General features: G+C 39.6%; 2 protein-coding genes and 1 long non-coding RNA gene across 3 annotated transcripts in view; 1 reads left to right on the plus strand and 2 right to left on the minus strand.

Moving 5' to 3' along the window:
- Positions 1 to 1147: 1147 nt before the first annotated feature.
- Positions 1148 to 3760, minus strand: LOC148101801 (uncharacterized). Its single transcript, XR_015719399.1, has 2 exons — positions 3542 to 3760; positions 1148 to 1626 (listed from the first exon to the last, which is right to left on the minus strand). It is a non-coding gene; the product is annotated as an uncharacterized LOC148101801 (long non-coding RNA).
- Positions 3761 to 3979: 219 nt separating this feature from the next.
- Positions 3980 to 5580, plus strand: armc7 (armadillo repeat containing 7). The gene is made up of 3 exons (XM_006793207.3): positions 3980 to 4140; positions 4503 to 4646; positions 4729 to 5580. Exons 1-3 carry the CDS (start codon positions 4053 to 4055, stop codon positions 5070 to 5072), a joined length of 576 nt encoding a protein of 191 aa, XP_006793270.2. The 5' UTR covers positions 3980 to 4052; the 3' UTR covers positions 5073 to 5580.
- Positions 5581 to 7502: 1922 nt separating this feature from the next.
- acsf2 (acyl-CoA synthetase family member 2) overlaps positions 7503 to 14244 on the minus strand; it is a 37450-nt gene continuing 30708 nt past the window's right edge. Inside the window, exons 11-16 of the mRNA XM_087844890.1 lie at positions 13611 to 13718; positions 13145 to 13296; positions 12188 to 12329; positions 9997 to 10107; positions 9843 to 9911; positions 7503 to 8041 (exon numbers count right to left, since the gene is read on the minus strand). Of these exons, the coding sequence (XP_087701016.1) occupies positions 7991 to 8041; positions 9843 to 9911; positions 9997 to 10107; positions 12188 to 12329; positions 13145 to 13296; positions 13611 to 13718 (633 nt within the window). The 3' untranslated portion in view covers positions 7503 to 7990. The remainder of the gene's footprint in view (positions 8042 to 9842; positions 9912 to 9996; positions 10108 to 12187; positions 12330 to 13144; positions 13297 to 13610; positions 13719 to 14244) is intronic.

Genomic DNA, 14244 nt, shown 5'->3' on the forward strand with positions numbered 1-14244 from the left:
TAGAGGTGGGCGGATCGCTCCAAATATCGATAGTATCGATACTAAAACCAAGTTTCAAAACACATGAAAAGCTGAAAAGTGTTTTTTGTTGTGTTAACTAATTATTGTGGAAAGTAACAATCACAGTGACATAGTGATGATTGAAATGTGTTCAGAATTTGAAACTTGAGAATTCATCTCATCAGTCACGGCACGCTACTCTCCCCCAGTTAGCTGCCTGAATAACTTACAATTATTGGTACTGATATCGGCAGTACTGGCCCTGTATTTGCTTGGTATTGGATCGATACCAAAATTTGTAGAGTGGCACAGCACTGTGAATGAGGGAAAGTGTGTTCAAATAGCATCAATTAACACACAAATTTAGGTTTCTTATTTTATATATGATAATTCTTCATAATTAAACAATAAGAACAAGTAGTCTGATGTCCTGTAATCATTATGAAGCTATAATTTGAAATACAATAACACATTAAGTTTTTGTACAAAGTATCGACATCGGATCAGTAACGTCCATACCACCCTGAATTTGACTTGGTGTCTGATCAGAAAGGAAATCAGTGGTATTGCACATTATCTCAGAGGAGATGCCCCCTGCTGGTCAAGGGATTTCTGCACAGGCAGACCCATCCATGTTTTGTATTTACAGTCTATGGTTATACTGCATCTGTTATTTTCTATTGTTAACTATCATAATTGCTGACGTACACAAGCTTTCTTTATTTTAGAGTGAGAGAAAAGCAAACAAGCACATTTACTCATGTGATTTTGTACTTCTTTACGGTAGAATGGCTCTAAATGGCCTTTTCTCTCTATCTACAATGTTTAGTTATTAGTTACAGATTACAGATCTTATATTTGAGTGTATAATTATTTCATGTCACACTGATAGTGAATTTAAAACCTTTATTTTGAAAGATCAGCATCAGTTATTACTTGCTAGCATCCATCAGACTGGATACATCCCAACACTAAGGAGTCTGATTTTCCTGCTTCATTGAGCAAAAACTGAAGGCAGAGCAGATGTTTGTTGTACGGCTTTAGCGTCTGTGCTTTGATTTTTAATCCTGATTAAAATAAACTCACACCAATAAAATAAACATGAAAACCTCTGTGGCGTGCATGTTAAATAAATGATCTTCAACGATGTATATCACAAATAATTTATAGTTAAAGAGATTTTCATTCATACAGTCCATTAGGTTGCAGTCAACTCTGCCCCCTGCTGGAAAAACACGTAAGTACAAGAAAGATGCTGTTTAAGCTCCTTTACTGGGCGTCTTGGACAGTGTTGTGTCCAGCCCAGATGTCTATACAAATCTGTGAGGGTTACTTCAATAAATCCATTACTGTAAGCAGGCCTCAGTAAAAATATTCAGCAAAGCCATCTTTGCATATGTGGACATGTGCAGCGTCCACCTGTGGAGACCTGCTCTGTATTACAGTCTGCTGCAGAGGCACTGAGGTTTAGGCTGCTGCCGCCTTCAGCCGCTCCCTCCTTGCTGCTTCTTCTCGGTCAGATCATCGATCTGCTTCTGCCGCCTCTCCAGGACCTCCAACCTCTTGGCGTCGTTGCGCGCTCGCTCCTGAGCCCTGAGTTCAACGACGTCCTCAAAAAACCTGTGTCTGCGCAACAGAGGAAGTACCGAATGAAAACAAATGACAAGTGAGAATTAATTAGAGAACCAGAAAAGATTAATGGTAAGATTACAACCTTTCTTCTAATGTGACGTAGGTGGTTCAGTGTGAAAAAACAGATTTTGTGTGTTTGGAAACCTACTCGGTTTCCATTTTTCTAACAATAAAAACCCCCAAAAACAAGCAGTTGTCCACTGTAACTAAATATTCATCTTTTCTTTCTCTTTTGTTGATTTTGACCAAAGAATCACCGGAATCCTGATGATTCCGGTGATTTCAATAGTTTCAGGAGTTTCAATAATGAGGTTGTTTCAAGGCTCCTTCAAAGCTTTTAGGGATGTCAATTAAAAAGACACAACCAGCTGTGCCAAAGTGTCCAGTTCGTACAACACAGCACTGAACAGTAAAGATTTCTCTTTGGACTTCTGGTCAGACAAAACACAGCTGTTCAATTTGCAGAGCTTCTCTACTGTGCTGTAAAATCTCTGGTGCACTAACAGCACAAACGAGTTAGTGGAACTAAAAGTTAATGAAAAAACCTTTGAAATTAATTGTACTGACAGGGCTTCTCTAGAGGTCTTAAAAACAACATCTGCAAATACCTTTTAACATGATTTAAATATGATTAAAGGCATTTTAGATACAGCCAGGCAGGAGGTTAGAGCCCATCTCAGCTGTTACAGAGCAGGTTATCAGTCTGCTGCAGGCCCAACACAGATTGTTCCTGCCGTTAAACCCGGCTTACAGACAGGCTTACCAGAAATCACGCACAAAGAGCAATACAAAAACAACAAGGAGAATAAATCTGCATTCAAAATACACCAAATATACAAAATCATAAGGAAATATATCGCATAAACTGATTTTATAACGCTCCTGCACAGGGGACAGAGCAGCTCCAGGTCCTGTTACACCTTACTCGTGGCGATGTCGGCATTTCTTACAATAATTTTACTTAATGAGACCTCGTAAAAAGCTTGAAGCAAATCTTCATAGCTAGGAAACGGGAACTAGAAATTTATTTGTCAGTCAGGGAGCCCATGGACATCACCACATACTGAGTTTCCTCGCTCGCAAATGCTCCGCCAGACTCTCTGAAATGTATTCTTTTCTTTGTTTCCCCCTTGGGAATGTGTCTTTTTTTTTTTTTTTTAAGATTTCGGTATTTATTATCTTGAAACTTTGCTCATTTTTTCTTGGAAACATAATGATCTAAATTTAAATTTATCCTTTGCTAATTTCTTTGAAATATGTTCATTTTCTTCTTTAAAATGTCCTATTTTTTTTTCTAATAAGCTTACCTTTTTCGATTTTGTAATTTAATACGTCTGAACTTTGCTCATTGCTACCTCAGAAATCTGACATGCATGTATAGCATGTTACTGCCTTATAAATTTGCTCCTTTTTTCAAGTAAGTTTGTCCTTGTTTCTCATTATTGTTCCATTCTTTGTGGTAAATTTGCTGATTTTTTTTTCTGATAAGTTTGCCATTTTAAAACAATAAACTAGCCGTTTATTTTTCATTAATTCGGCATTTTTTTCTCCTAACTTTGAATGCTTTCTCCATGTAAATTTCCCCATTTCTTTCATCAAAAATTTGCTTTTTTTTTTAGTAAATTATCCATTTTTCTCGTAAGTCCGCCGAATTTCTAAAATCCTGAGCTTTTTCGTTTTAACTTCCAAAGGACTGCAGAATGGGCCTAACACGCAGTCGTACTGCTTCCCCTGTACTACCTTTTAATAGCGAAGTCGTGCTGCTTTTATACTCTTCACTTCTGTTCGGCTCTTTCGGAGCTGCATGTTTACTAATAAGGTGTGCAGTAAACACTTGCATGTGCACATGTCACGTACATCACGTCTGTTACGTACAGGTGGCTGAGCTGTAAACACGCTTTAACGTTACCTGTTAATGAAAGCAGCAGCGAGTCCAACGATGATCGTCCCGAACAGGATCGGTTTGGCGAGCCGTTTCCCGGCTGACAGTTTGTGCTGCGTCATTTTCGTGGCTTTATTTTGAACTTTAAACACTGACCTTCCCCTACAGTTGGCTGAGGTGCTGTACACACCCCCTTCGTGTCCCACGGTTATTAGGAACTTCCGGTATCACGTGACCCTAGCTTCCGCTTGACAGTATTTCTATTTTGTGTCATGTTGTATGAGGGAGTACTAGGGCCACATTAACAAAAAGCTATGATAGAAGACCTTTAACTACGTATGAAAAATGTAAATTAGATTTGATTCTGCGTAAGCGCGGCTTGACCGTATGCTAGCAGATCGAAACTGATTTTAAAACAAAAATCGATTAAACGGAACCTTCGTCTCATCCACGCAGCTACACGGAGGGATTTCATGGTCAGACCGAGCCGGGAACGAACTGAAAAGAATAAAGCGGAGAGCGGAGCTGGTGGTGGATCATGTGGAGGAGCGGCTCGTCCGGAGGCTCTGACCGCTTTGAGTATTTACAAACTCTGGTCACCGAGTTTCAGGACACCGACAGCGACGGTGGGAGCAGCTGTGTTTGGATTCAACTTTAAATTCACTATTCTGCTTTCTTCTGTTATCTTTTTTCCAATCTTGCCTTTCTGCTCCAACTCAAGATCCACAAGACAATAATATGAATCATAAAATAAAGTAAATAGAACAAAAACATAAGCAATAGGTGCCTACAGAAAGCCTAGGTGCTCCTCTTTGGAGACGTACGTCATCAAATAATTATTCAAAATTTGAAATTATTAAATACACATTTATTAAATTGATATATTTGAATGAATTAATTAGACTTTTAACTAAACATTTGCCTATTTAATTTTGGCACTCCATAGTTCTCATTTTATGTGATTAAAAGCTTTGTTTTTCCTCCTCAGAGGCAAAGGAACAAGTTTTGGCTAATTTGGCCAATTTTGCATACGATCCAAAGAACGTGGAGTATCTGAGGGAGCTGCAGGTGACTGACCTCTTCTTGGACATGCTGACTGAGGAGAATGAGAACTTTGTGGAGTTTGGGATGGGTGGGTGTCACAGTGACATCTCCTTCATTGTCTGCAGCAACTATCAAGCCTTCATCTCTGATTTTGTCTCTCGTGATCTCAGGGGGGCTCTGTAACCTCAGCATGGACCCTGAGTGCAGAGATGTCGTCCTGCAGAGCGACGGCATCCGCTTAGTCACAAACTGCTTGTCGAGCCAGAGGGAAGAGACCGTCCTGTCAGCCATCACCACCCTCATGAACCTCCTAACACCCACGTCACGCTCTCAGATCACCGATCCCGCCATCCTGCAGTGCATGCTGCGCTTCTCCCTCTCCGAGAGCCCGCGTCTGCGCAACCTGGCTACCGTGTTTCTGCAGGACTCCTGCAGCGAGGAGCAGGTGGCGCAGGCGCAGCAGCAGATGGAGGGGCAGCAGACGGCAGTCGGCATCCCGCTGCCCAAAGACTAAAGACAGCACAGACCTTTATCTTTTTATAAGTTTGCTCTCTCTGTGATTCACTCTGTGAGAGCGTCACAGATGTTTCACCCGCTGGAGCCAAAATTTGAAATGTTCAAAAAAAATAAAAACATATTGGACATCCGCTGGTAAGAAGTAATGGATTCACTTGACAAAAATTATGCTGCTTTTTTGGAATTAATAAAGTAATTATCTCATTAACTGGGAGTAAACCTTTCATTATGAAAAGTTTACTCCCAGTTTGAGGTATTTAAGGCATCAACAAGATACCTTAAAATACCAAAACAGCAGTCACATGATGGCTGCCCCTCTGTGAGCCTGGTTTCTTCAGGTTTCTTTCTCTTAAAAGGGAGTTCTTTCTTCCTGCTGTCACCAAGAGGCAGCAGTTTGATTGTTAGGGTTTTATATGCATTACTGTAGGGTCTTACATTATTAAATGTCTTGAGGTGACTATTGTTGTGATTTTGTGATATTTAAGTAAATTTGGATTAAAATGAAAGCGTGTGGTTAAATTTGACTTCATGTCTGAAGCGCTGTCAGTGGTCAGTAAGATCAGGAAATTCTTCTTCTTCCCACTTCTCCCTCTGGGGGGTCATCTGCCTCCATCTCACCCTATCCCAACATCGTCTTTTGTCACACCAACCCTCTGCATCTCATCCTTCACTACATCCACAAATCTCCCAGATTTTCTTTTTTTTTCCCGCTCCCGCCTGGCAGCTCAGGCTCCCTTTTCTGCACATGTCCAAACCAACTCAGCCTCGTCTCTCTAACTTTTTATTCTAAACACTCAACTTAAGCTCTGTTGAAATGCACATATATCATATGTTTTAAATCAAAAGTCTGACATCACTGCACTCATCACATATTCTTTCAAGTCTTTTGGAGGATACACCCAGAAATCCATAAAACTCCACCTTTGCTGCTTGAAATGCTATTGTCCCTCTTAACCATTGTCTTGTATACTAAACCAAGAATAGACTTAACTAATAACATGTTATTTCTTTGCTTAACATGTGACATCAAAGAGTATCTTATGAGTATTTGTCTCTTACTGGCTTATGTTCGGATCTTGTGTTTTATCTCCTGGAAGGCGATGAAAATACCAAGATGATGCATCATTGATATACAGTTAGGTCCACCAAAACATATGTACACCACTTCAGATTGATTCTAAATCTGTCATCTACTTGAAATAACAAGGGAGGAGGATTAAATTGGCTTCTCAGTCTAAAATTGCCTGACTTTGTATAATAATGGCTTGCATTTTTCTAATCTAACAGTCATTGACTGGAAGAGATAAGTCACCAGATCAGCTTTCTGGATTTAGTGCATAAATGTGCACCACGATATGTTCTCTGAGCCAACACAACCTTCCCCACTAAAATATTTTTCAGGTTTGAAACAACCACGTAGACATGGCCTGAAGGTTGCATGTGGTTTGCAAATTGTTCCTCTCTAAATATCACATTATGTGTAGAGGGAAAAAAAATCCAAGCATGGCTTTGTGTACGTATTTATACATCAGGCCCCAGATGTTGAACCTGCTCCGACTCCTCCAGAGGTTCTGGATGTGGTTGAGGTTCAGAGATCGGTGCAGTTCTTCCACACCAAAGTGGGGACAAGCATTTCTTTATGGAGGCGTTGTCATTTTGAAGCAGGAAAAAGACAAACCTAACTCAATGCCACAAGAACGCAAGTGATGTTTTTCCTCATCCAAAATAAATTTGCTAACAACAAATTTTTGGCCTTTTTGTGTGCTTTTTCCTGCCACATGAGGGAGTCCAAGATACTTTTGTATGCATTGCTCCACCAATGCATACACCTCTTGGGAGAACAGTTTGGTTATTAGTATCACCTGTAATAACCTCCCAGTCAAAGGAATGCATGGTGACAATTTGAAAACAAAAGTCTGGAGTCTAAAAGGAGAACAAACTCACTCTTTGTCTCAAATCCCATTTTTCCTCCTTGAAATGTGCATTCCTTTGCCTTTCCCTGTTAAAACCACCTCCTGTACTTGGCGCATGGTAGGAATACCATGTCCTGAAACATTTAATCCAAACCCAAAATATGTTAAATAAAAAATGCTAAATAAACCTTGAGGTTCTCTCTTAAGAGCCAGGAGCACAGTTTGTTTTCATTTGGGCTCTTAAGGGCTATTTCTGGGCCGAGTCCTTCAGGTCTAGACAGGAGACGACATCCGATCCAGCAGCCCAGCGTCAGGTGAACTGCACATGTAGCCTGGTCAGGAAATTCTTTACAGCTCTGAACAATGCTCACTCACTTTAAAGCTCTTTTTTTTTTTTAAAGTGGAACATGTGTGCATATTTCTGAATGGCAGGCTTAAGAGGCCTGCACCTGCCATTGAGGACAATAAAAAAACACTTTCATTCTTCCCGTAACAAGAGGAACCTGCATGCCTGGTTTTAATAATTTGTAAAAAGGTTTATTTCAAGTTCATATAATGAAGATTTTTGTTTTTATAAATTTTTTGCAAAATAAAAATTAGCGTGTGCCTCAACAGCATAAAAAAAATCATTAAAAAACATTTTAAAAACCTTACAACCTTTGTCCTGCCTATACAGACAAAAGCACTTAAAAAGGGCCCTTAAAAGTAAATAGTGTTTCTATGTGGGACTATTTTCTGCAGCAGGTACAGGATACTGTATTTTGGGGGGGGGGGGGGGGGGGTTACATTGTCCCTGTAACCACTCGGCTCTGTATATTTTCCTGTAACATGTGGCATTTTAGCTGAATTTCCACAGAATGCTCAGGTTGCCTCTTCAGATGTTTTAAGATCTTGAGGCGATTTCTGTTGGCCAGTTCTGACAACCACAATTTGTATCTTTGGTATCGGAATCACGCACACGTATTAATTAAATTCCCTCTGTACAGTTTGTAGCTTTTCATTTTCACTTCTTCAGTTGCTTCTCCACCTGTTCACTCAGTTTGTTCTTTTGGATCTGAAAGACAAAAAGAAGAATAACACGAATCAACAACAACTTTTTGGAGGAGCACTAAATGGACAAATCTGCAGTGTCGAAGTACATGAATATATAAAAATCTATTAGTAAATGGGGTCGAGTGTTTTATTGTATGCTGATGATTCCATTTAATTCGTAAGAAATCAGAACGCAAATTAAAATCTGTCACTAACTGGGGTCAATACAATAAATAATGATTTTAAATCAATCTAAGAGTCTTTCATAACAGCTTTGAGCACTCAGATGTCAAATGCATCTCTGTGAAAATTGCCAAAACTACAAGTGAATCTAATTCGATTACTTCCTCTAATAACCACTTAAGGCTGCCTCCAAAAGTGAGTCAGTCCTCACAGACTTCCATGTTAAATTATATAATTTTATAGCATAAATAAACATGTTTACAAGCCTGGTCTGACCTCTATGGATATATTCCCACCTCGTAACAACTCATCCAACAACTAGATAGTGAAGTTTTGGTGCGTCAGCTTGGATTACAAGTGCCAGTTTTACTAAATTGGACAAAACAACATGTGAATGCAAACCCCAAATAGCGCTAATGGGTGTGGTTAGTTTTACGGGTGATTTACAGATGTTGTGCCGTTTTCTAAAAATACAAAAAATAAAAAATAAAAATAAAAAATAAAAAAATAAGACATGCTCTTTCTTTGTTAAATGTTGGCAGAATTAGTGCTAAATAGCGTGTGGTAAACGTAAATCAGTGTGCACACTTGATTTAATTATCCCCCATATTTTATGCCTCAAGACAGGAACTCCCAGAAACACACATGCAAGGATCAGCCTCTTACATGCAACTTGTCACTCTGCTCTCTACGTAAATACAAACAGTATTTTTTTTCTTAAATGGCAAAAATAAGTTTAAACCGACACAATGCATTAGCTACATCAGAGCAGAATATACAAACTACTGACGTGAAGAGACCCTTGTGGTCAGATTTACCAAAGTTTGTGAACTCTTAGCATTTTCCTGTGGTTTGGCTTCTTTTCTTTTCACACAGAAATCTCCAAGCAAACCAAAAATGCACCAGTAACTTTCATATTTATCTGAGTGACGTTCATTTTTAGAGCTCAACTAAAATATTCCACAATAAATAAAATTTAAAATTAAACAAACGACAAGAGAAACACCATTCAATCAACGTTGCATTGATGTCGCATATTCTGTCCATCAGAGGGCATTCTGCAACTTCCCACATGTGTTTGAATGCCACAAACAATCACCCGCTGATCTGAGCAGACAAATGAGTAGTTACAATAATAACATGAACGCAGAACATTTTTTGCATTTTTCTGAAAGTTTTATCATAGCGTACTTGATCCGTTTAGAAGGAATCTCAAATCGAGGTTTTGGTTTTATCTGATCTGATGGTCCAGGTCGAGTACGGCCTGCCACCCCTCTGGGATTCATCTAACAGGCCATAGTGTGCGTGCAGACGAGCTAATAGCTCCCCGTCCCTCCTGTCTGAGAGCATTCAGGCCAGGCCTGTTCAAACACAGGGCCAAGTCTACAGTAAATGATATTAAATAGGATCCCATGAGAGAAACACAAGAACCAGAGGGGAGTTTGTGTTTTCATCCTGGATTTCTCCTTCCCTTAAATTATTGCAGACTGTTACAGCAGCTGCTAAATACAGATGTTTTTCACTCAGGATGAATGACATTTTATGAAACCTGCTGATTAATTTATGTCATTTGTAAGAATCCTGGAAGAAATTCCTGCTTTTTATGAGCTCGGTAGAGGAGCCAGGACTGAGGAAATTACCTTTCCAGTGATCGTGAGTGGGTAGCTGGTTACAAAAAGTATGTAACGAGGAATCTTGAAGTGGGAGATCTGAAAGGAGCAAATGAATAGAGCTCATTATGGTGCAACACAATTCCAGCTCATTATGAAATATGAGACGGGAACTGTGCCCCACCTGTCCCTTGCAGTAAGCTTTGATTTCTTCTGCAGTGCAGTCTGCTCCGTCCACCAGTTTGATGCAGGCACAGATCTCCTCACCCATACGCTCATCTTTAACTCCCACCACCTGAAAGATCGCAGGAAACGAGGAACATTTAGAATCAGTCAGCAAACAGTCAGCAGTACAAAATCTTAAATATCTTAACAGAACTTTGGAGGTTAAAACTAAGACAAATACAGAGGATTAGACATGACATGAAGGGCCAAAAGATTAAGCCAAGTCAAGACACTCTTTCAGGGGTTAATATAATTAAAAAAACCAAATATTTTAAATGTTAACATTTTCTTAAAATGTTCTTGGGGGTGTCCTAACTGAAAACCTGTCTGGAGGCCACTTTGCATGTTGTGAACCAACACATTCCACTTAGGGCTGGGCGATATATCGAGTTTTTAAAAAATATCGATATATTTTCATACGAGATATAAGATGTGACAATATCCTTTATATCGATATAGTCTATGTTACGTTATAATTATACTTGTGGAGCCACAAGTTTGCCTCTCTTTCGTCCACTTTTGTCTCTGCGCAACGTTACTCGGCCTCGCCCCTCCTTCACTGAACACAACTCCCCCTCCTCCCCCATAGCTTCACTTGCAGGCAGCGACAAGATGGACACGGCAAATCTCCATTAGCGAGTTGTGGGGCTGGACAGCGTCAACGTGTTAGCGAGCTAACCGCGCTAGCGTGCTAACCACGCTAACGACATGCAGCCCACAGGGGCTGCACGGCCTAAAATCCTTTCATTTTCTCAAAAGTTGACAGTGCGCCTTATGTATGAATTCTGGTTGTGCTTACTGACCGCGAACCGATTTTAGGTGGTACACGGCGCTCAGCAGTCTGTCAAAAAATGTTTTAGTACGACTTTGCTAAGCTACGGAGCTGCAGCGCTAGATGGATTGTCGGAGCATTACGGCTACCGTAGTCTGGAGCCTCGCGGAGTGATACGTACTGTGCTTCAACGTAATATTACCGTATTGTGTGTGTATAAGGGCCATAAAGAGGATTTCAAACTCAAGGCTGCTGGGAAATCTGTCTTTGTTATTATGCTCAGTCTGTTAGTTTACATTTTGACTGCACAATTATGAGCTTTTTGTTATGCACAAAAACAACATTGTTTTCTTATATTTATGGAGCATGATTATTTAATAAATACTGATAATTTATTTTTGAGTAATTTCTTCATGTAAATCTATGCTGTATGTAAATAAAAATGCCTGTGTGACATCTGGGACACAGCTTTGACTAAGAACTCTCTTTTTGTTCTTAACTTATGGCTTTAAGAAAATATAAAGATATATATCTTATATCGCCACCCAGCTAAAAAATATCGAGATATGAATTTTGGGTCATATCGCCCAGCCCTAATTCCACTGACTCTATGGTTTTTGTGCGACTTTAAACGTGTTCGTTATAACATTTTATTTTACGTTGTTACAGCTGATGCATTTGTCATCTCTGCACCGCCGCAGTGGGTTTTAAATCAAAGTGTGACTGAAGTGAACAGTGAACGGCTGCCAAACGCAAGTTGGACAGAAGCTTGTTATCATTTCTATTTATACTAAACGACACTGTAAATAAGTTTTCCATTTCTCGTTTTTATCTAAATCACATGTGTGCTCTCATTCTTGTTGGCTTTTGACTGAAACTGGAATGCAAAATTTCATCTCAACTCCCCACCGAATTAAAAAAGTGAAAGTGCATTGTTGACCGCTGGATTAAAATCCACTGAGGTGGTGTACAGAGACTGAACTTGTGTCTTTCCAACAATTATGCACCTAACCACATCGATGGGGGGAGTGGTGTGTTGGAGGGGTCACCCTGCCTTTTGGACTTGTAAGTAATGCACAATAGGCGTTAATACAAGTTAAGCAATTCAGACTGATGACACACAATATCAAGCCACACTCTTAACACAGTTTTAACAAGACTTGTTCTGAAGTTGGAAGCAGCAATGTTCAGTAAAATTAATTTCTGCTGTAGCAATCTTAGTGAACGCCAGTCTGATGTTAAAATAAAACTTACTCTGTGCGCTTCTGAAGTTCACCGACAGAATTTCTAGTAAATAATTGAGTACAGTTAGTCTCCATTGTTTTTTTCCTATAACACCCTCTAGGTTTACTGCTCAGCCCTTGCTGTTTGAGCTCACCTGTGCCTCTTTAACTTTGGGGTGTCTGTGCAGAAACTGCTCGATCTCTGCCGGGTAAATGTTCTCTCCTCCCCTGATGATCATGTCTTTAATCCTGCCGTCTATCTTGCAGTAGCCGTATGCATCCATGCTGCCGATGTCGCTGGCCAAGAGGACAAAGAAACAGTTAAATTGGAGAAAAATCAGCCTTTTAACAGAATCAGAAGTCATTTTTAAAGCCTATCTGCCTGAAAATGCAGACAATACTAATAGCTGTAAAGTAGTGATGATTAACTAAAGATTTATTTTTATTTTTATTTCAAATTTGTCACAGAGAAACACTTCAAGGTGCTTTATATTATGAGGTCTACAATGATACAGAGAATACCCCAACAATCAGACTATGATCAAGCGCTCTGTGACAATGGAAAGGAAAAAAAAGGCTAAAACTTTAATATAAGAAATTGACGGACATGTCCTGGTCAAAAACAACTCCAAGGTTCCTCACAGTGTTAGTGGAGGACGAGGTAATCCCATCCAGAGCAAGCATTTGGTTAGATACCCTAAGATTTTCAGGGCCGAGTAAAGTAACTTCAGTTTTACTGAATTTAGAAGCAGAAAGTTAGCGGCCATCCAGGTCTTTATATCTTTAAGACATTCCTGCAGTTTAACTAATTGGTGTGTGTTATCTGGCTTCATGGACAGATAACGTTGGGTGTCATCTGCATAGCCATCATATGTAAGCTATGCCTTCTAATGATACTGGTGAGGGAAGCATGTGTAATGTAAACAGAATTGGTCCTAGCACTGAACCCTGTGGAACTCCATAATTAACCTCAGTGTGTGAAGAGGACTCTCCATTTACATGAACAAACTGGAGTCTATCAGAAAGATATGATTCAAACCACCACAGTTCAGTACCTGTAACAGAATACTCTAATCGCTGTAATAAAATACTATCAACAGTGTTAAACTTACCCAGTTTTGTACCATCGGTCTTTAGTGATGCACTCGTCTGTTTTTGCTTTGTCGTTCCAGTATTCCAGCATCACACAGTATCCTCTGATCATAATCTCCCCTGAGGCACCCACGGGTACGATCATCCCGGTTGTAGGGTCCACTATTTTAGCCTGTGGAGCAGGTGACTCATGATTCATACTTTTATTCACCAAACATTTTTTGGTGTCTTGCACAGAGCTAAAGAAGTGAAGTTTTGATTCACTCAGGCTAGTACAAGCTTTCTTTGAAACCATTACTTTGTTTTTTTGCTCTATATTCACCCTCACCGATAACTGTTTGTCACATTAAAAGTTTTCTTCCCTGCTGATTTTTATTCAAGTGTTCAGCCCTCCCCAAATTGTTTTGTTTGGATGAGTTTTTGCACTCAAAATAAATCTTATTTTAATGCATTTAAGTATTTATATTGAGAAGCATGCCAAATTACCTCCAGGTGATCTGTAATGTAGCCAACAGTCTCAGTCTTTCTCTCCACGTTGTCCAGTGGGGAGGCGAGGAACGTCACGGGGCTGTTCTCCGTGGTGCCATATCCAATCTGTCAAACAAACAATGATACGAGCAGGTGGGACTGAAACACAGTGAAGTCCAAATAATACTTAAAAAAAAAAAAAAAAAAAAAAAACGCGAACAAACACAAGCCAAAACTCCCCACAATAAAAACCAAATTGTTCTGATTCATCCTGTAGATAAACAAAGAAAGTGCCAGTGTCAGACACTAGGGGGCGCCTCCAGAGGTCCCAGTGGCTCAGAGGGGTTTTTGGCAGCACACAGTGGACCAACACAGCTGATCTGACCAATCACATAATGCTATGATACTATGACGACACGCATGACTGCATCATAGTATCATACTGTATATGAATGAACCACACAAAAAGAGAACAGTTTGTAATGAATGTTAAGGAAAAATAAAACTAGACACCACCACAGTTAAACCATAAAGATATACAAACTAAAATAATAAAGCAAGAAAACTCACACTAATCTAAAACAAAGCAGTTCTCAGTGCTATATAAAAAGAGAAAAAGGCTTAAAGTTGGAAATGGAAAATATCTGATGTT

This window comes from Neolamprologus brichardi, chromosome 8, assembly GCF_056152115.1.
Source record: "Neolamprologus brichardi isolate AB-2024 chromosome 8, ASM5615211v1, whole genome shotgun sequence".
Lineage (NCBI taxonomy): Eukaryota > Metazoa > Chordata > Actinopteri > Cichliformes > Cichlidae > Neolamprologus > Neolamprologus brichardi.